The following is a 22158-nucleotide window of genomic DNA, read 5'->3' as shown; positions in this document are numbered from 1 at the left end:
ACTTGCCTCCCCGGGTCCAGACGGCGCTGGCCAACATGCCTGTCACGGAGCCCCGTGCCTTGGCTGAGGAAGCAGATCGTTTTTTCCTGGCTACACAACAGCCCGGTGCAGAGACGTTAGCCGTGACGCTCAGCGGCCCATCTGCAGTCAAGAAAGCGTGGCGGAGGCAGGACACGGCTGTATCGAGTACCACGCACGTTTCGGGACAATGGCGAAGAAATGCATCGCCCCGTGCAGCTACAAACCCCCGGGAAACGGAGGGGCCGGCGCTCAGTAGTGGCATCAGGCTCCTCTTTGTCAGCGACAGCGTTTCGGGGAGCCTGTTTCTGTGTGACACGGGCGCTCAAAGGAGCGTAGTTCCAGCGTCGAGTGAAGACGTCACCCGGGGTGGGCACGGACCGCGATTGACGACGGCTAACGGTGGTCCCATTCGCACGTACGGCGTGAGGCCTATGTGTTTGTGCATCGGAGGACAGCGTTTCAGCTGGGATTTTGTGACAGCGGACATTTATTTTCCCCTCCTCGGAGCGGTTTTTTGTGTGCTCATGGACTCTTAGTGGACGTGAAGAATAGGCGTTTGGTTGATGCCTTAACGTTTTCTTCCCTCGTGTGCACACTTGGCTGTCGGCTCTCTGTCGGCGGCAGACACGTTTCTCAGACTGTTGGCCGAGTTTCCAGACCTGTCACTGCCCACCTTCTCTGCGCTTACCACTAAGCATGGCGTGGAGCACCACGTCACTACCGAGGGGCCTCCTGTCTACGCCAGGGTCCGGTGGTTAAACCCTTCTAAGCTGGCTGTAGCGAGGGCGGAGTTCGCAACCATGGAGCGCCTGGGCATTGTCCGCCGCTCCGACAGTCCTTGGGCTTCTCCCCTGCACGTCGTCCCCAAACCGAACAGCGGGTTCCGCCCGTGCGGGGATTACCGCCGACTCAACGACGCCACTACGCCTGACCGCTATCCGGTGCCGCACATTCAGGACTCTTCGGCGCATCTGGCCAGTACGGGGGTGTTTTCCAAGGTGGACCTGGTGCGTGGATACCACCAGGTGCCCATGCACCCTCTGGACATTCCCAAGACAGCAGTGATAACGCCTTTTGGACTTTTTGAGTTCCTGCGGATGTCTTTTGGACTCAAGAATGCTGCTCAGACGTTCCAGCGCCTGATGGATTCGGTGCTGCGGGACCTGCCGTTTGTGTTTGTCTACCTCGACGACATAATCGTCGCCAGCGCTTCAGTGCAGGAGCACCTGTCCCACCTCCGAGCCCTATTCACGCGGCTCAACGAACACGGATTAATCATCAATCCTGCAAAGTGCCAGTTCGGGGTGTCTGACATTGATTTTCTGGGGCACCGCGTCACCAAGGGTGGTGTGGCACCTCTGCCGGCGAAGGTGGAGGCTGTTGCGGCTTTTCCTCGCCCGCTCACAGCCCGGTTGCTCCGTGAGTTTCTGAGGATAGTGACCTTCTACCACCGTTTCATCGCCCGGGCCGCACACATCATGCGGCCGCTGTATGAAGCATTGAAGGGCAAGACCCCTGTCCAGGCGATCGACTGGACGGCAGAGGCGGACGTCGCTTTTGCTGAGGTCAAGACCGCGTTGGCTCAGGCGGCTTTGCTGGCACACCCATCATCTACGGCTCCCATCTCCATCACCACTGACGCGTCGGACTACGCGGTCGGCGCGGTGCACGAGCAGTGGGTGGAGGGCGCTTGGCAGCCGCTCGCCTTTTTCAGCCGCCAGCTGACGCCCAGAGAACGCAGGTACAGCGCTTTTGACCGTGAGCTCCTGGGTCTTTATTTGGCCGTGCGGCACTTCCGTTTCATGCTGGAAGGCCGGGAGTTTACGGCGTTTGTCGACCACAAGCCACTCACTTTTGCCATGTCTAAAGTGGCGGACACATTAAGCACGTGGCTGGCAAGTCGAACCTGGTTGCAGATTGCCTCTCCAGAGTCGTCATCGGAGCCGTCCAGTTGGGCCTGGACTATACCCGCATGGCGGCGGATCAGGTCACAGACCCCGGCGTCCAGGCTCTGAAGGTGGAGGGCGCGGGGCTGCGCTTGGAGGACGTGGTGTTCGGCGACGTGGGCGTTACCCTCCTGTGTGACGTCTCCGCAGGCCTGTCGCGGCCAGTCGTTCCCGCCAGCTGGAGGCGCTCTGTTCGAGGCAGTGCACGGACTGTCACACCCCGGCGTTAAGCCTTCGGTGCGCTTGGTGGCCGCGAAGTTCGTCTGGCATGGGCTGAAAAAGGACGTGAGGATTTGGGCTGGTGAGTGCGCTAAGGTGCACCGCCACACGAAGGCCCCTTTGGAGCGTTTCCTGGTGCCTGAGAGGAGGTTTGACCACGTCAACATCGACCTGGTTGGTCCATTGCCCTCCTCTCAGGGCTTTTCCTACCTCCTCACCATGGTGGACAGGACGACCCGTTGGCCGGAGGCGGTCCCGCTTGTTTCGACGTCGGCCACGGACGTTTTGGCACCCCGTCGGACATTTCCTCAGACAGGGGCTCTCAGTTCACGTCCGAACTCTGGAACGCCGTGGCAGGCGGTTTGGGGGTTAAGCTGCACAGGACTACCGCTTACCACCCTCAGGCTAACGGCCTCTGCGAGCGCTTCCATCGCTCCATGAAGGCGGCCCTCAAAGCCGGCCTTAAGGACGGGAATAGACCTATCGCTAAACCACGCCCCAAATAGAATTTGTCCAATCATATCACAGCAAAAATCCCTCCTGGCAGAAAACTCGGACATCACCAGAAAAGCCGTTTGTGGGGCGCATCAAACCAAAACCAGACGTCTGTGATCGAAACCACTGTGAAGAGTTCAGTTTCTATGTTTATTATCTAGCTAATATCTGATGGTGAAACGCTGTGCGTGGGGTACCTGTAATTCGGACACCAGGTACCCTAAAAGACTGGATGGAGGAGTATATTTCGTACCTTTTCCGAAGCCCAAAAGAAAACTCAACAAATGCAAGCGGTGGATTATGCTGTGTCGTCGACCACATAGCACATACACAACTGAATGTGAAGACAATTACCAAGGACACTTATTATTGCTCAAAGGTAAGGTCAATTCATAAAGACATAATATTTGACGGCATGTATTAGAAACGTAGACCAAACTATTAGTTTGCTAACGATTGACTTTGACTGCCAACTAGCTAGCGTATATCCAGCCCAGCTAACTAACGTTAGCTGCCAACTTGTTAGCCAGCTAACTAGCTACAGTGTTATCAACATCAACGTTTGCTGTCTGACTTTTCGTCCTCGCTAGTTAGCTGGTGTTTTTAGCTAACTGTCTTTTCCCCTCAAAGCACTTCAGAGATGGGAAGCCAACTCTGGAATATCCAGATCCCATCCGGGCTCTCGTGTGTGCTGCTCCGAAAAGACACAGACCCTCAACCAAAAAAAGGTAACGTAACAGTCAGCCAGGTGCATAACAGTGAAAATGATGACCAACAAGGACAGTTATAGTTATAGATTTAATGTAGTGACCACCACTGCTAACATTGACTTGAATTCCCCCCGCGGCCATTGTCAACAGTCATTCACGGTCGGCTTTGTTTGTCCGAGTTTTCAAAGGGGGCGTGGCTTAGCGATAGGTCTATTGGGTCGACAAGCTGCCCTGGGTGATGCTGGGCCTGAGGACTGCGCCTAAAGAAGACCTGCAGTGCTCTACGGCTGAGATGGTCTACGCCGGGCAGCCGTTGAGAGTTCCAGGGGATTTCCTCCCTAACGCATCGGCTCCCTGGTCGGCGTCGGCCCAGCGGGCTTTCCTGCAGGACTTTGCTCCGATCCCTACTACTCAGCACGGTACTCAGGTGTCCCAGGTTCCCGCAGAGCTCCGCTCAGCGGAGCACGTGTTCATCCGGCACGATGCACACAGAGGCCCCCTGCAGCCCCCTTATGATGGGCCTTTCCGGGTCTTGGAGCACGGGGACAAGCACCTGGTGGTCGACCTGGGTGGCAAGGCCGAGCACGTCTCGGTGGACCGGGTGAAGGCTGCTCACCTGGACTTGGACCAGCCTGTGGTGCTGGCTCGACCTCCGCGACGGGCCCGCCCCCCGGCCTCGTCCCCTGTCACGGATTTAAGACCTGTTGTTCCAGTCCCTCCCCTTCCGGGGGCCGCACAGGCGGAAGTCACTTTTCCGACTCCCGTGCTCAGGAGTCGTGGGGGTCGGCGTGTCGTTCCTCCCCGCCATGCTGATTTTGTTTATGTGTGAATTCTGGGGGGGCTTGTGTGGTGACACATTATTGGACCCGGACCACGGACCCTTTAGTGGGGAACACCTGTAGCTTTAGCTGCCATTCCTGCTAGCTCATCAGGCAGAGCAGTGCATGTGTTAACCTCTGATAGTAATGGATAATAAAGATTGGAACTCCATTCTTAATACACCGCCTCCGACTCTCTTTTCACGGCACTACAATATCCAATATAAAAACACCTTTGCATATGCATCATAGCCAAAGTGTTTGATCAGCTGGATCCTGCAGATACATTAGATCACACTTGGTTGCCTGTCATCCATTTTATTTCCTACCCACAACACTCTGAGCCACACAGTGGTGCATTTCACTTTGATTGGCCTCCTCTGGCAGCTTCAGGAGAACCTAAACATCTGACTGGTTTAGAGGGTTTTCATTCTGTGGTCACTGGGCTGCTTAATTTAGCTTAGACTGACAAAGCAAAAGTTGAAGTTACCAGTGTGGAGTTGTAGCCTATAATATTGTCTCCTTCAGCTATAATCACAGAAACACCAAATCAAAACCCTGATGCCGTTTTCTAGAGTGAGACACTGCATACTCTTTTGATATATTGGATTTGGTGACTGGAATATAATAAGATTTACAGCCTGCAGGAACTTAGGATGAAATATGTCCATCCCGCTGGCTGTCTCCTCTATTGGGATCTCATACTACGCTCACTGGCTTGGAACTAAGTTATGGATCCCCGTTGATCATCTTTATACCATGTTTGTCTGCTGGCTGTCTGTATTTTCTTGCTTGTTGTACTCATGTGTAGAGTTTGTTTATTGCAAAGGATAAATCACATAAGTAAAAAAAAGAGAAAAAGCAAATTCTAGATGTTGCAGGTGAGATAAAGATACCCCGAAGTACTTATGACTTCACATTTGATGGTGTTCTGTCTATTATTCTGTCACAAGTTGTTCAAAGTGTAATTTATACTGAGTGTGGATGTTTATTCTTTACCTTGACCTGCTGGGCAAGTTGATTAAGATGTGACTTAAGGCTCTCAAAGTTGTAAGTAGACCTTGTGTGAAGAGCACTTTGTCAAATTGATGCAGGAAATATAATAAGAACCGTGCAAGTAAGCTCTCCCCAGTGTTGTCATTATCAAACCATTGCTGATGTGCTTCTCTTTTAGGGTTTTCTGTCCTCTGCAAAAGTGCTGGAGCTCTTTGTGGCCTCTGGAGGGCAGCAGCACTCAGCTTCACTGCTCTATGGCAACCTTAGACTCTGTCTTCATCAACACAGCAATTACATTATAAAAGGGTGACAACAAAAACTCTCAATTGATATTTTGCACTCGGAACAACGTTGTACTTTAAATAATTGCACTTCTCCTCAGAGTCTGTCCCTTAATGCTTCCAATCTCACTGAGGAAAATATTTTACATCACACTGAACGCTTAAAGCCTTAGCTACAACAGAGGAGCAAACTCAAAATCCTGGCTGTCTGATGTCAAATTCAAAATCAATGGTGTTGTGCTTTTTTGGAATACAAATGTGATACCCTAATAGATGGCATGTGCGTTTGACCAAACGGCTGTCCAGAAGAGATACCATAACACTGCTCAAACAAGTCTGCCAAGCCCTTAAGCCTTCAGAAGGCCGACAGCTAGGTTCACTGAGAGGTCTGAGTGGAAAGTCTGTGTGTACACAGAAACCGGTGAGATATACCGTATTCATGTCACTGTCACATATCCTGGCTGTGTTTTTACTCTCCCCTCTAAGAACACTTGGCCACGAACGGCAGCCGCTGTCTGTTTCATGTCCGGACGTCATAGTTGTATTTGTGCCTGTTGGAGTGCAGCTTTAGAGCCAGGCCCACGGGGTAGTAAATAACAGATGAGCTTCACTCTGGCCAGGTCTACATACCACCACTCTAAACAGTTTCTCTGTGAGTTATATCTGTTTACTAAAAGCCCCTTGCCTTTGTTATTCATATAGTATAAGGCAGGGTGTTAGTCAAGAGGCTATATACTGTAGAGAGTGATTGTGTAAAGTGGCAGCTTTTTGTCCTCAAATTGCTTTCAAATTTGAATTTATTTTTTGCACAAGACATTATATCAGCCATTTATATAATGTATGCTCTGGGAAAAGGGAATGGCACTAATGCTCTCTCATTCCCTATCTTTTGTGCCAGATTTAGTTGTTTCTAGCACACAAAAGGACTGTAGCTGTGAAATGGAAATGGCCAGATTTAACATTGCGAGCCAAATAAGTATAGGGATATGTTTTTTTCTTAAATGACTTCTTTATAAGCTGATGATTTAATGTTTTGTCATGTAATAAATAAGGAATCAAGACAGTGATTCAAATTAAACCTTTATTTAACAAACTGAACATGATTAAACCACCTTAAAAATCATTTTCTAACGACTATAAATCCCAAGCCAAGGAAACCAAAGTTATGAGCTGATAATCTTGTCCACCATGCACTATGTCTTCCTTCACTTACTTGCTGTTTTTGTTTTATTTAGGCTTAAAACAATTTGGTCACATTTGACAAGCAGGCTGGGAAAATGATGTTTGTGTTGGAACTACGCCTGCTTAACTTAGAACACAAATTCAAGATATCATTGAAATATGCACAAGTAGGACCAATGCCACCTTTAAACAATTTATTTCCCTTTTTCAAAGCACACATTTGTATATGGCATTCAAGGAAACACTTGACATCTTGTAGAGTTTGCTTATCTGCTTTCTGGAAAATAGTCAGCTAAAAAGATGATAGGCTTCATTTTCAGACTCTGATTTTGGTCTCCAGCAATACTTGAGGGAATATCTGGCTCTTTAGCTGCTAAATGATTTGTTAACCATCTATTCCCCATCTGTATCAAAAGATAAAGTACTTCTGTCAGGTATATTGTTATAGTTTACAGTATACGATATTGCTATAATTTTTACAGGGCATTTGTGTTTAAGCTAAAAATAAAATGTACAGTATTTTCCTTCTGGGAGTAGAAGTATTTGGAATTACTCAAGTAACTTTCAGGTACTTGTGCCTAACGTGAGTAAATGTACATAATACCAGTTGAAAGTGGCCTCAATGATTGTATTCTTCACCAGACGATTAATAAACATATTTCCCAAAAATGCCAAACAGCCTTTCAGGGAGCATAATGTGTTCTGTAATTAACTATGCAACACTCAAATAAACAATTTTCTTATTTTTTGGACAGTATACTGTAGCTATACATGTAAAACAAACAGTGATCATTTCTTTATAGTAGCGTTGACTAAATAAATAAACCTCATAATGTACAGTTAATATTACACTTATCAATGCTATTTTTCTATCAAAAATGTTTCACACATGTTTTATTTCTGCTAGGTCATATTTGGTCAGGAAGTAAAACAAAAACAGGTAGAAACGTAAAAGGAGTATCTCTCAAGCACAACAAAATTCCAGTATTATGCGATGCAGTGACAAAGGGAACGATAATACAACATTTCATAGCAGTGAATACATTCACACACTGATATTAAGCACACTGAAATGTTTGTTTTGTATGTTTTGTGGTGAAACCTGCTCACATCAGAGACATTACAACCATGTAAGAGCGACTTTAAGATGAATATAAACGTCCTGTTTTTACAAGGAGGAGTCTAGCAGACCCAATGTGTCCAGACTTCTCTTTTTAAAGGCACACAAGAAACCTTGACTGACTCAAACGTCATACAACAGAACATTTCCCTCCACAGCGGCAAAATAAAGCTTCAACACCTTGAAAAACAAAAACGTAATGACACTTACTACTACTTACCAAAAGAGTAAAGTTTTAGCAAGACCAAAATGACACCTGAACATAGCTTGCATTTCTTCACAATTCAAAGCGGTACATAATGCATGAAGTTATGCGAATGAAATTGTCCTTGGAGTTTGCTTTTACAGACTAAGAGCAGCACTGAGACACTGATATGCAAACCTCACAACGTGCTACAATAACAAGCCTTGTCACTGACTGCAGTCGTGTGTGTTTTTTCACTTAATGACTTGGTTTAATGAAATGCGTCACTGCTGAAAAATATTTATGTTTTGATTTAATATACATATGAAGGAGTGTGTGTAACCTGAAGTATGCAAAGCCATCTGTAACTTTACAGAGGGATTTCATGGCTTTCTTGCAATGATGAAGAGATTGTTTTGTCATCTGTATGTGCTTGTTCAGCATTTTAAAAATACTTCCCTGCCCACCAAGGTTTATTTGGATGACTTTTGTCCCACCGCAGCATCTAGCTAGCTGACTGAGAACGCCAAGAAGCAGGACATGCAACTCATGCAAGTCCCACATTTTACAGGCTTTCATACAAACCTCTGATGTATGTCAGGCTGTGCCTGAGAGAGCAAACACTTTCTTTGCACTGAAACGATGAGCAGACACACAGCTAAAGGTGGCCCTTCCTCCCCTGTCTTCGTCCCAAACATACAACATCCTCTCTCCTACCTCGCTCCCTCGTCACTGATTTACATCTTCATTCACCGTGAGCTTGACCTTCTATGGTGACAACATTCACACTTTTTTTTCCCCTTCGCAGAATCTCGCCCTGTCTGAAATTCACAGAAGCACAGCAGGCAGTGAGATATCTGACTAACACTTAATTTATTTACCCTTTAGGCCTAGGCATTTCATTGTGTTTTATTGCAGGGGAATATTCTGAGTATTAAAGAAATGGCTTATTTTAGATGTACTGCTAGGTTTTTTACAAGGAAACACTCTTAATTTTTACCCATTCCCCACTTACGTCTGAATGTACATACTGCTCAGATTTGAAATGAGCATTGATTCTTACTCTTACACTTTTTGACCGAATGCATTCTGACAAGCAGCTGGTGGAACTACATTTCTATTCTTCTCGTTTCTTCTGCTGCTGTGGACAATTTTACTACCTTTTTTTTAAGCTAGCAGTGATGCAATCACCAGCAGAAAGTAGGGCAGATGCCTCTTCAGATTACTTCAACAAATCACACAAAGCACAGATTCACTCGACATGAGTAGGCCATGGCCCTATCTGCAGATCCTGCAGTTGCACATACTTTTTGTCACTGTATGATGAGTTTCATAGCTGGATCACAGTGGGAGCTGTGAGATTTCCAAAGATCTTCATTTGACAAATAAAATGTTTTAAAGATGGATTTTGCAGGAGTTCTGCTGTAGAGTACCTGAGCCAGATTGCACACCTAAAGAAGCGGGGCATTCACTTGTGCTGCATCTGTCTTTACAAAGTCTTGCATGGCTTAAACAACCTCTTGAACCTGACAATGCGACTTGTAGTCTTAGCCTACGTGCTCCGGTAGGTCTTGATGATATCTTTGATTGTCCTCCTGCAGATGGGGCAGCATGCGTTGGCCATCTTCTTGAGTTTGATGCCACAGGCGTAGCAGAGACACATGTGTCCGCAGGCGTAGAGTACGGTGTCCACCTCGTTCTCGTAGCAAATGGTGCATTCGTCGCTCCACGAGCCTGAGCATGATGGGAAGGTGGGAGACTCTGGGTGGCTGGAGAATGGAGAGCTTGGAGTTGTACCTGTGGTGATGAGACAACACATTTGAGATCTGTGAGTGACTTGGAAAGATAATTGAACAATAAATTGAAATAGGCTTCCAAGTGGTTCAGGCAGACAAGTATTTGCTTTATGTGAATCCATGCGTATTGTGAGCCGATGTCTTGGCACTGTCAGTATTTGTGTGCCGACGGCTGTTCTATTGTTCTATTGCTCTCCCGCATGTCTGCATTTTTATCAATTTCATAAACAAAACAAAGAAAAAATATCACAAACATCTGCTTAGCAAATACCCATAGGGAGAAAACATAGACAAATAGTGAAACTGGAACTATTAGACAAACCTGTGGAGGAGGAAAAGGCTGAGTAGTAGCTGGAGTTGAGGCTTGAATTGAGTTTGATGTTCAATTGTGTGTTGAGGTTTGGCTCGGAGTTGCCGCTGCTGAGCATTGTGGGGGTGTTGGGTGTACAGGATGGGGAGCTGGGGACCGACGGGCCTCGAAGGTCTGGGTGTGGAGATGAGCCTGAAGTTACAAAAGAGACATCTGGGTCACAATAACAACGACTTAGCACAATATACAAATCTGAATTTCATGATTTGTACCGCAACAGAGACATTTATGGTATTACAACAGCAAGAGTATAGTGCAGATTACACAAAAAGAGTAGACCTACATATTATATAAAGTATGCACGGATTATTAATTGTAAAAAAGAAACACAATAAGTAAAAAGAACTAACAGATAAGTACACTATGGTAAAAAATAACACCTAAGTACAGTAGCAGTATATCTAAAGAAAGTGACCAGTGTTTCCCACAGATCTGAAATATACTTGGGCGGGTGGTGGTACCGGAGGGGGGGGTGGTGCGCGAAAAAAAAAAAAAAAGTTTTAACAACATGTTTATTTATTGACTTTTCATTCCTGTATAATCATTTTTGCGCAAAGATGGCACTGTTTGTCAGAGCACTTCATCCTTCTGGGATTTCATGAAGAACAGCTCCAACGCCTGTGTGTGTGGGAACGCCTCTGGTGCTGGTCCATTAACTGCCAGTGTTTCCCACAGATCTGAAATATACTTGGGGGGGTGGTGGTGGTAACATGAACCTTTCTGTTGATCGCTTGTTAGCAGACCCTTCACGCGATGGCAGAGCGAACAGGTACAGGCAGGGTCCATAATGATAGCCCTATAGTTTAAATCTACTACCCACACATGAACATATGGAAATGGGTTTCTATTTAAAAAGATAAATGTATTTAGGAACCTATCCATGTGATTTTTAGTGGGGGTCGACCTCAAATCCTCTAGGGGGGTCCAGGGGCATGCCCCCCCCCCCCCCCCCCCCCGGTAAGATTTAATTTTTTATTTTGGAGTTAAATGCATCAATCTGGTGCACTTTGAGGGGAAAATAAAGAGACTAGATCTATGGAAACACCTATATTAAACAGAACTGTATACATTTCAATAATCATAAAATCATGGCCATAACCAATAACATACCATTTCCAATATGAAAAAAACACTGAAACTTGTTTATTATTTTATTTTTGGTTCATTTATAGTTGTGAGTGTGTCTGTGCTCCTGAATCAGCCTCTCCTGTCTCCCTCCTCTCCCCCCTCTCCATCCTCTCCCCCTGCTCCTCTTTGAGGCAGCAGCAAAGACTAGTTTTTCTCTCAACAAGTTTTAAAAGTGTATCTTACCTTTTTTCACCTAGTTAACATTTTATTTATTTATTCATGCATATTTTACTAATCACATTACATTTAATGTAGCTGACGCTTTTATCCAAAGCGACTTACAATGACCGATTACAGGGACATTCTCCCTGGAGTAACTAAGGGCTAAGTGCCTTACTCAAGGGCACTAGTGGTGGTGTTCCTGGCGGGATTTGAACTCACAGCCTTCCGATTTTCAGCCCACCTCACTATCCATTAGACCAATCACTACCCTCTCAAATGGAAATATGTGTTTACATAAATGGTAACCACACCGTTTGAGACCCACTGAGAACTTAGACTAAGTTAACTATCTAAACACTCAGAGTCCTTTACCTCACCTGAGCTGAGGTTATCCCGAGCTTGAATGACACACAGAGACCAATCAAGGGCTTTGATTTGATCATGTCGGCAGGCCACATCATGTGGACAGCCAGTCACCCTGTGTGAGGCAGGCCACTTAACAGGCCAGAAGGAGGCAAGATCAGAGCAAGGGAGCGAGGGATCATTGTCCACAAGTTAATCGATCGCAGATGGTGTCGTGGTCACGGACGAATAAAAAATAAAAAATAATAAAAAATAAATAGGCTAAATAAAAAAAAACCTAAATGGGTCGAGAAATATACTTGGACGGCCGTTAATATACCTGGGCGGCCCGCCCAAGTATAGTCTATGTGTGGGAAACCCTGGTGACCATATCAAAAATATTGAAGTAGCTGGTAATGTTTACAGATTATAAATAAATTGAACGATGATTATATGATCATCTATAAAAAGGAAGCTAAATGCAATCGTTCCCAACTGGGAATCAAATATTTCCATCATGACACTCCGCTGAGCTGTTAATTAGAAAATGTAGGTGAGAGGATGTCTTGTTGCATCCCTGTTAATGTCTCAGTCTGTCACACTGACACACACATATTATATATCTTCTATAACCAAGCAGATGACTTGTGAGTGCACAGTGTCTGTGTGTGGGTGTGTGTAAGTGAGTCAAGAGCCTATGAGTTGGTGTAGCCAAGCACCCCCCCTTCATGAGTCCATGATCCCTCTGGGTAGGGTACAAAAGGCTTTCACAGAATCTGTTGTCTGTCCCGTGTGATCCGTCCCTATTCGCACCTCATAACCACCGGCCCTGGCATCAGTTCTTTCTATTGGCACTCGTCTCTCCTCACAGACCAGAATACCGACCCTGATTTCAGAGACAGATTCTGATCCAGTCTGCCTGACAGGCACACAGCATTGTTGTGTATGCATTGTCCTTCAAATGACCACGGCAGAAATATTGCTAAACCGTCAGGCCAGCCGTTCACTTGGCACCGTCATTCATACAGTACGTGTCAAATGATCCATTATTGGTTGTTTGCATCCTCTCCCACAGTTTGCTTGTCCAAATGTTCATACAATGGCAGTGTGGGGTGGAGAAACAGCTACAAAAAGAACCACAGTTGGTGAGAAATTGCTTGAATAACAAAAGACTGTTGGCTTAATATAAGCAAAAGACACTTTTGTGGTGTGTTGTTTGCAGAAAAATGTATACAGTTTGTTGCATAACCCTAGCTTCGTGCTCTGATCCGATGCTCTGAACTCTTGCCTCTTTCTTTGGACCACTCCAACCACTGTAGTCTCGTTTCAGCCTACGTAAAGTTTAGCGCTGTGAACAATGTGTTTGTTCTGTTTTTTTTTGCTGAGACAAGCTTTTTCGTCTATCTTTTCATTCTTTATTTTATTATTTCTTAGAGGCATGTACCAATACTATGGCTCTTATACTCCCTCCCTTCCATTACTTGCTTAGTCTGACCTATGTGGCAGACCAGCTGTTAGCAAAAGTCTTGGTGAACTCCTAATAAGAAGGAATAGATAACCCTCATGTCTATTCCTGGTCCTTTCATCAAGCGTACCTTTCATCTACTTTTGTATTATGAATTGACTGCTGGCTGTGTGACCAGGAATGAGTATGTGAATAGCTTTAGTCATGCAGACAGTACAGGAGACTTATTTGTGGCTAAGCATGTGGTGGCTTTCAACACTTGCTTATTAAATAAAGAGTTTTTGGCACACCGTGTCAGGCTATTTCTTTCTTTCCCAAAGTCTTGTTTTAAACCCGCATTAACAATTTTCTTTTGGTCCGGTGGAGGCAGCAGAAAGGAGCTTGTAAACACAACACTGACATTCCCTTTTTAACTAATTTGGCAAAGTTGTAGCCAAGAGATGTAATCTATTTATAGATCAGTTATAAAGCTGGATTAGAACTGTCATTTGGTGTTGTGGTCCTTTTTAACGGATTTAAGTCCAGTATTGTAGCTTTGTTTTGTTCTCTACCAACTCCTGGGGGAAATATCACTGTCTTTAGCAGCTAGGTTAAGTGTTTCACTTTTGGCTCTAGCATGTCAATAACTTTGTCTGTGTGTCGTACAGTTTTACAGCTTTTTTTAACTGAAAAAGGCTACTTCATATAGCCTAAACAATGCCATAAGCGAACATATGAAGTTGCAAAAGCAATGCAAAACCAAAGCAATGAGTCAAAGACGCCCAAACGCTACTTGGAGCTAAAGGAAGCTTTAGAGCCATGATACATCTCTGTACGTTTGCACTTATGTAACCCCTTTTCACGAAAAAAGAGTTATATGATTAATTAATAGAAAAATCTTAATTGCATCAGCTTTAAGATTACTGCTGAGCACTTACGTAAACCCACAGCAGGAGACCTGTAGTATGACGACTGAAGGTCATAATCGATTCAAACTGTCTCACATGAAATTTAAAAGATAACACGGACATAATGACGACGTGAGAGCAACAGTCTCCCATCTGTTCCATTTCACTGGCTTGACAACACCCAGCCATGACAAACTGTCAATTGCCTCAGCGGCTAGATGTTTCCATGGCAACGCGTGGCATGTGGCTCCAGAGAGTGGGTGCGCACAGACGTCACAAATGCACTCCCCACAGCTGGAGTGGGTAATGACACGAACAGCGCTCATACCCCAAAGAATCAGTATGGACTGAGGGTGGGCAGTGGGCGCTTAGGATAAGGAAATGCACAAGTAAAGAAGGGAAAGATGATTGGAGGACCAGTGTTATGGGGAACGAGCTGTGGGTGGAATACCCAGAATCTCAAACCTCCATGCAATTACATTTTAATAATGCATATTGAGGGCATCATAAGGAGCTATCACGGGCCTCCTGCTGATACATAATGCTGGCTGCTGGGAGCCCACGCAAGACAGAAATAACCTCCTCAGCCCTGGTCTGACTGACAACATGAAAGAGAGGAGAGGAGAAACTGTTATGAATAATAGGACAGAAACTTTGCCTCTTAATTATATATACACTTCCTGTGAAGAGAAGGCTAACCGGCTGGTACAGAGTCATTTTCATTGTAGCCAGAAGACATCGCGGCCGAAAGATTGTTTTCAAATAATTATGATGAATCTGCGGCGACTGCAAACAAATCAAAAGCACTCACATTTAGCTTGCTGCACTCTTCAGTACTTCACAGTCACACAATAAGATACGTCCAAGCATGCTTGAGCTCCTTCTAATTAAAAATTGAGAATTTAGCAAGTGCAGGAGTCTTAAAAACCGAGCAAGTCATACTAAATATTTTAAACTTAGACTTGATTTGCACAAAATGTGGTAACGTTTTTTTACCTCTTCGATGGAGATTAGTGCAGTGTTTCCTAAAAAACACAATAGGGGAAGAATCCTACAATTTAGAAAGAATAAGTCCTGAACATTTAGACAATACACTTATGATTAGATCTCCACTTGGAAGCTCACCAGCCTTTGACTCAAACCAAAAACTATTGCTATGTAGGAACATCCAGGGAGTAAGAATCTCAAAAGCAAGCATCACTGTGTGGAATCTGCTGGAGTCACATGGCAGAGGACACAACGTTAATATTCATATCCAAACTGTGAGGGGGTTGAATGTAAATGCCAGACAGATGTACGAGTTAATAAAGAGTCATAGAGCAGCCAAGATTGGAAACTAGGGGAAAACTGTTTAATGGCCCGGCTGAGTGGAAATTCAGCCTCAAAAGGTAATTCAGGGATCCAAGACTGCAAAACCTCTGAGTGGAAAGTACGAAAATTACATTGTGTAAAGATCTACGCAACATTTTACATTTCTTTTCACCTTGAATTGATTTTATATTTAAACATTTGCTACAACTAATGCTTATAAAAAAGCTGTCTTTTCTCCTGGGCTAAATCTGTCATCTTTTCATCTTAGAACAAATATATAATTTGCAAATTGTTGCTAATTTTGCATTTTAGCTTGGATTTGTGGGTTTCCTTCGACAGTTCAATAACATGGGAAACATCACTGACTCTGAATGGAGAAAAGAAGGCATGTGGAATCAGTGAAACTAAGCTATTTTAAGTACTGAGGTACGTTTTAGGTTATCATTCCCAAACTAATATAAAATCTGAAAGGTGTTAATATAAAATAAAAGCGGTGTGAGCTTACCTAAAATCCTGAGTTGTGTGATGGTGCCGTGCAGACCGTAGAACATCCAGAGTGGTCTGGAGTTATCGACACACAGCTGCATCCCCGCGCTGACACCGTTGTGGCTCATCATGACCTCTCCTTCTGTGTTCACCACAAAGCCCAGGATATCTCCACTGTGGAGAGGCACCGCCACCCGACCCACGGCCCAGAACTCCTTGCGGTCAACCAGGGACTCTGGGTTTGAAGGGAGGTCACTTTGCCTCAGGGTGGCTGGGTCACAGGATGTCACGCCGTAAGAGAGACACCCAGGCCGGGCTACACCTGTCTTCACCTTCACAAACACCGTCTCTGAACAACCCATCGGCCGATTGGTGAACACCAGGGTCCTCTCGTCACCACGGTGATCCAGCCTCGCCACCGTATGCTTATCCAGCCCAGTGACATGGACGCCATGCACCGAGTGGAAGTGCAGATCTGTGTCCAAGTGGCTGGGCAACAGCGAGCACTGCTGGGAGTTTTGAGAGTTTTGGGGCACATGGCAGGAGGCGGAGCTTAAGCGATGTAGCCGTTCCTCTTCCTCATCATCTTCTTCCAGATGTGTGTCTTGCTGCTGTAGGCTCAGGTCACACAGGCTGATGGAAAGGCGAGGGTCATCGCTGTTTCGCTGAATGTAGGCCCTGTGGGCGGCAGCAAAAGAACGAGGACGCAGGCAATCCAGAGGGACCATCTCGCTGTCTGTGAAAGAAAAAAAAATCCCACACAGGAATGTTATATAATACCTTGTTTGTAATGTTTTAAAGAGAGGAATTCAATCTGAACCAACACACAATGTCTGAGGCTAAAACAAGCTCTCCATTTGTTGTCTCTCCAAGTGTGCACAGAACCACATTTAATTTACGTACCCACTTAGTATTCTGCATATCCTAAGTACAACACTGGTCTGTTTTACATTCACTGTGCGCTGCTCATTCATTACACCTGTCACTGTAAACAAATTGTGCCTTCCGGCTTCTCTGCTATAACGTATTCATTCAAATGCACTCTCGGTACTAAGGCCTGAGAATATGAACAAATACGTCAACCTTTACATAGTCAGAAACATATCAGGACTCTAAGTGGGAGCATACTGTAGCTGCAGGCTACATCACAGTGAAAGAGATGTAACAACTTTATGCAACGTTGAAGGATAAGCGATGCACATGAAGCCACTGAAAGACAATAAAGCTCAGCTTTGTTTGAGCCTCTCGCTCTGTCTTTAGCTCGGAGTCCTGTAATAACGAGCAACATTTTATTTTTTATCTTATTTCTCATTCTTATTTTCACATTCAAAGCCTGAGGTGTGAAAATGCAGACAGAATTAGAAGCGATTAAATCCAAAGATTGGATTTTAAAAAGACTTATAATAATGCCAGTTTACCTTTTCAAGGACCAGGAATGCATGTGCAGTATACAGCGGGTGACAAATAGCTGTAATGAGCTGCCAAGACTCCTCGCTGTTTACATAACAAACTGTCTTTGCAGTAGATTCTTAATGTACTGTTTCTAACTCTGTACACTGTGTTGACATTTTAAGTTGCGTCTGGATGCTAAAAGCAGACTTTTTCCGATCATTGAAAGGGAAAGGCATTCTTAACTGTATCACATGTCTCTCTCAGAAATAGACCTTCCTATTCTAATTCTGTTTACTGTAGACTCCACATGGGAGCATCACTGCAAAACTAAAAAAGCATAACTTTCCGTGCACGCGGTCGGTACAAACGGATCTGCATCGTGGCACGCTTGGGGGCATGCTGCCAAATTTAACACGGCCCTCTAACACGGGCTAAAATTAGCCTGATTGGACATTTGAGGAGAGTGGGGAGGGACAGGCCGAGCAATGAATGACATGATGGCTAAGTTGTGTGGCTCTCAGCCTCAATCTGCTTTGGGCTTCCCCTATGGGAAGTGGACTGAGCAGGAGAGGATGAAAAAAGGGTGGGGTGGACACTTAAGAGAAGGGCATACCTCACCAGCTCCTCTTTATCACACAAAGACAGCACATCTCCGGCCAGCCACTGATAAACTGCTTGAACTTAATTACTTCCTCAGTCAAGAGTGTCCACAACCAAGCATGAGGCTCTTATTATTAGCAGCCTTATCGTCTTCAAGGCAAAGTTAGCCGACTTGGCAAACCCCCCGGATGCAAGAGATAATTTCTATTCTTGCTATTACTGCTTCCCGTGGTTCACAGTTTAAGTGGTGCAGCAGTCGAAACAAGTTGTGAGAAGAATCTTAATCTTAATGTTCTACCTAAACAAGATGCACAACATATCCTAGAAGAACACTGATAATATAAAGCCAAATAAATAAGTATTATCTCAATTTGGTTTGGTCTCAAAGGAGTATGGGATGACATTTTAAAAATAAAACAACTAACAATTGCTTTCTTTGTCCTATATGGTAAAATATGTGTACACCAACAATTCTCCCTATGATTGCATGACAAGGTGTAAAGAACTGCTCTCACACACACATAGCGAGATATGGCTGAACCAACCCTTTCTTTATATCATTCACAACAGGGATATCCACCAATGGAACCCTGGGGGTATTGAAATTCCATTGAAATGGGAATTCCAACTTGAGATATTTAAACAACAAATAATATTTTATCCTCTTGTTGCTGGTGTGTAAACATGCTTTATTATTACTCTTGATATGGAGCCAAGTCTTCCTTTCGGACTATTCACTCATTAAAATGTCAGTCACACGTAACAGCTGCAGTCTTGACTTTTGCCCTCTGAATTATGTTATAAAATTAAGCATGAGCAGTCACAAGAAATTCATTGCAGCTTAGCTTAATTTATAACATTTGGCAAAGCTCCAGTGGTTTTTCAATAGCATGCAATAAGCATTCAGTAATGACAGATTATATTCAACTTCAAGTTATAAAGTTCAAGACCTTGAAACTTTTGAATAGCATGGCGAAGTCTGAATCACTTTTTGTCAAAAAACCACAACAATACAGACGTGATTAAGTGCATGGCTGAAACTGTCCAAGTTTAATTAAGTGGTCCTTGAACAGCTACTCAATCTCATGAGGAATTACATAGAGGAGCACATACCAACCTGACACAGTTCTGCACGGTCAATGGCTGACCTCTTGGCTTTTTTATCAAGCGTAACTGGTGAAAACATTAGAAATATTTCTCGACTCTGTTTATATTAGAACACACCACACCAAAGCATACACCTGCATGAAACCACTCTACCTGTTCTAGATATTCCTATTCAAACAAGTTGCAACCTTTTACTGCAACATTTACTCTTACCACAACCTGGAAAAACCATTTCAAAGCAGGATATCCATGATATAACAAAGAAAATGTCATCCAGTTTCACTGGGAACACATGCCAGAATGACAACTAATGATTGCGGTTACAAAGCTGTTTGAGGTACAACGTACAACACGCTTGACACAGACAGCTTTGCTCCTTTTCATTTGAACATTATGAGAGGCCTTCATGTATTACAGTACTGTAGTTTTTGATTCAAATCATTCAATTCAATTTTTATGAATGCCTTTTTTAGTCTTGAACAGCTCTCATTTAAACAAGTGCAGGATCCTGAATAGAGGAGGAAGGGTTCAGTTGATTCCTTGGCCCGGTGGAACAGGATTAGGAGGCTTTTGGGGGCTTTATTGAAGCTGCAACCTCTACACAAGGTCAGCTGCAGTGGTGTGTGTGTGTGTGAGTGTGTGTGTGTGTGTGTGTGTGTGTGTGTGTGTTGTGTGTGTGTGTGTGTGTGTGTGTGTGTGGTGTGTGTGGTGTGGTGTGTGGTGTGTGTGTGTGTGTGTGTGTGTGTGTGTGTGTGTGTGTGTGTGTGTGTGTGTGTGTGTGTGTGTGTGTGTGTGTGTGTGTGTGTGTGTGTGTGTGTGTGTGTGTGTGTGTGTGTGTGTGTGTGTGTGTGTGTGTGTGTGTGTGTATTTGCCCTAAGTATGCATGCCTAGGGGGCCTATCCAGGGCTCTGTCTAGAATGAGTGAGTGAAGTCATCTGTCATGAGAAAGGAGGCTTCGGGAGGGAGGGAGTTGTGTATCTGTCCCAAAAAGGAGAGGGAAGGACTTTCGCTTATCAAAGAAAAACAAGAAGAGAACGGGCTCTGAGGGAAAATCTGCGTTGATGAGCTTTTAAGGAGTGGTATCTCACTCGAGATAATGGCGCAAATATACAGAGGGTGAAGCGGGAGGGGGTAAAAGTCTTGAGAGCGATACGATATTGATACACAGTGAGAGCCGCACAGTTCGAGTTTCTGAGATGCCATGTGCAATCGGAGCCACATATGTTGTGTTTTTAAGAGATCAAGCAGAGTCTCTGGTTAAGTGCCAGATGTTTCTAAGTTTTGGACTTTGATCATGGAAAGAAAAGGGGACAAATCGCAGCAGTGAAAATGTCACTCAGCACTTTGGGGATGTCATAAGGGCACAGTGTTTCCGAGGACAGTTAAACCTTGATGTGTCTCTACATGCATAAATCATCATGCACTTTCAAACAACGCTGCTTTGAATCTTTTTGTTATACTTGACATATACTAGTCATGACTGTATTCAAAGTGTAAGAGTATCCATTGATTGTTTCAATCTGATCTCAGACACATTTTTCTCATTGTTACAGTCAAGAAAACTGCACAGATGGACATATCTGATACCTAAATACACACAGAATACAAAGTACACATTCAAACTGGGACGAGACTCTGGTCATCTGAAAGTGATTAGCTTTCTCTCTGAAGGCTTCCACCCGTACAACCCAGCTCCCAGGATCCAAACCTGACAGGCTCTATTACGATTTCTATTTTGATTTCTCCGCAAATCTATTCGATTCCATCTGGGTCGATTAAATCCCAGCTGAGCCACAATCGCCTGTTGAGAGGCATTTATTTTGATTCAACAAATCAAATAAATTCCAAGCACAGAGATCATTCGAAACCGAGCTCACATGAATACATAGACCCTAATCCTGATGTGTACATGTTGGCAGATGTTAGGTCAAAGGACATTTTAGTTTATACCAGACCTCTCATTTCATTGTAACCAACTGTCTTGACAGAATTACTTTACTTCAGTTATAATAACCTGAGGAGAAATAAGGAGCCTTTGTAGATTTTGGTTTTGCTTAAACATTAAAACCAAGAGGACTGAGAAAAGCAAATTATACTCAAAGTTACTTTAATCTACTTATATTTTAATGAGGGAGGCGTGTGGCGCAGTGGATAGAGCCTTGGTGGTGGGATCAGGGGGTCACAGGTTCAAACCCCACTGCTGTCAGCATGTCGTTGTGTCCCTGGGCAAGACACTTCACCCCAAATTGCTCCTGTGGGGATTGCCCACAGTATTGAGTATGTAAGTCGCTTTGGATAAAAGCGTGTAATAAGTAACATGTAATGTAATGAGCAATTGATCAAATGACTGTTAAGTGAAACAGATGGATACTTTTCTTTCAGTTTTAGTTATTCTTAGCCCACATCCTAAACAAAGTGCCATGGCAAATAATATTCTCCCTCTACTGCAGGGGTGTCAAACTCAATTTCATCGTGGGCCACATTAGCATTATGGTTGCACTCAAATGGCCAGTTGTAACTTTAAGACTATATAATATATATAAAATAATGTATTATATTACATTATTGCCTCTGCATTGGATTATTATCGGATAGGGTAATAACTTCATAATTAACTACGTCTGAAGGCAAAAGTCTAGGGCAAATAATTGCAAGTCTCTTCAGTGTGCATGTCACAAAATGAGATGCATTGTGGGACATGTAGTTTATTGGCAACGTGCTTCTGTAAAGCGGCATGTAACCGTATAATAAACGTATTATATTATTTGCAAGCTCTTGCAGGGCCACATAAAATGAAGTCGCGGGCCGGATTTGGCCCCCGGGCCTTGAGTTTGACACCCGGCCCTTGAGTTTGACACCCCTGCTTATTTGTTCGTCATTTCTTGGCCGGTGCTTTTCTCTTGCCTCAGAAGCACCGTTACCATGGTTGTTTCTGATTACATCCAATCTACTTCAGATTAAGAAGTCCTATTATCTAAGGCAAGGTGAACTGCTATCATCAGTTATTGTAAATGTTTATAATTTTGTAGATACAAATCTTCAAGAGCCTTGTTCACGTCCAGCCTAAAGTCCTGCCTCCACAATATGTTGATCTTTATTTGTTCATGTTGGCGTTTCAATTCATAGCACACTAGTCTAGA

General features: G+C 44.3%; 1 protein-coding gene across 1 annotated transcript in view; it reads right to left on the bottom strand.

Annotated features, from left to right (window-relative positions):
* Nucleotides 1–6553: 6553 nt before the first annotated feature.
* LOC117560940 (E3 ubiquitin-protein ligase NEURL1-like) overlaps nt 6554–22158 on the bottom strand; it is a 28856-nt gene continuing 13251 nt past the window's right edge. The window contains exons 4-6 of the mRNA XM_034238078.1: nt 15939–16655; nt 10091–10270; nt 6554–9769 (exon numbers count right to left, since the gene is read on the bottom strand). Coding sequence (XP_034093969.1) covers nt 9525–9769; nt 10091–10270; nt 15939–16655 — 1142 coding nt within the window. The 3' untranslated portion in view covers nt 6554–9524. The remainder of the gene's footprint in view (nt 9770–10090; nt 10271–15938; nt 16656–22158) is intronic.

Source organism: Gymnodraco acuticeps, unplaced genomic scaffold, assembly GCF_902827175.1.
Source record: "Gymnodraco acuticeps unplaced genomic scaffold, fGymAcu1.1, whole genome shotgun sequence".
Lineage (NCBI taxonomy): Eukaryota > Metazoa > Chordata > Actinopteri > Perciformes > Bathydraconidae > Gymnodraco > Gymnodraco acuticeps.
This window is presented reverse-complemented; position numbering and strand designations above follow the sequence as displayed.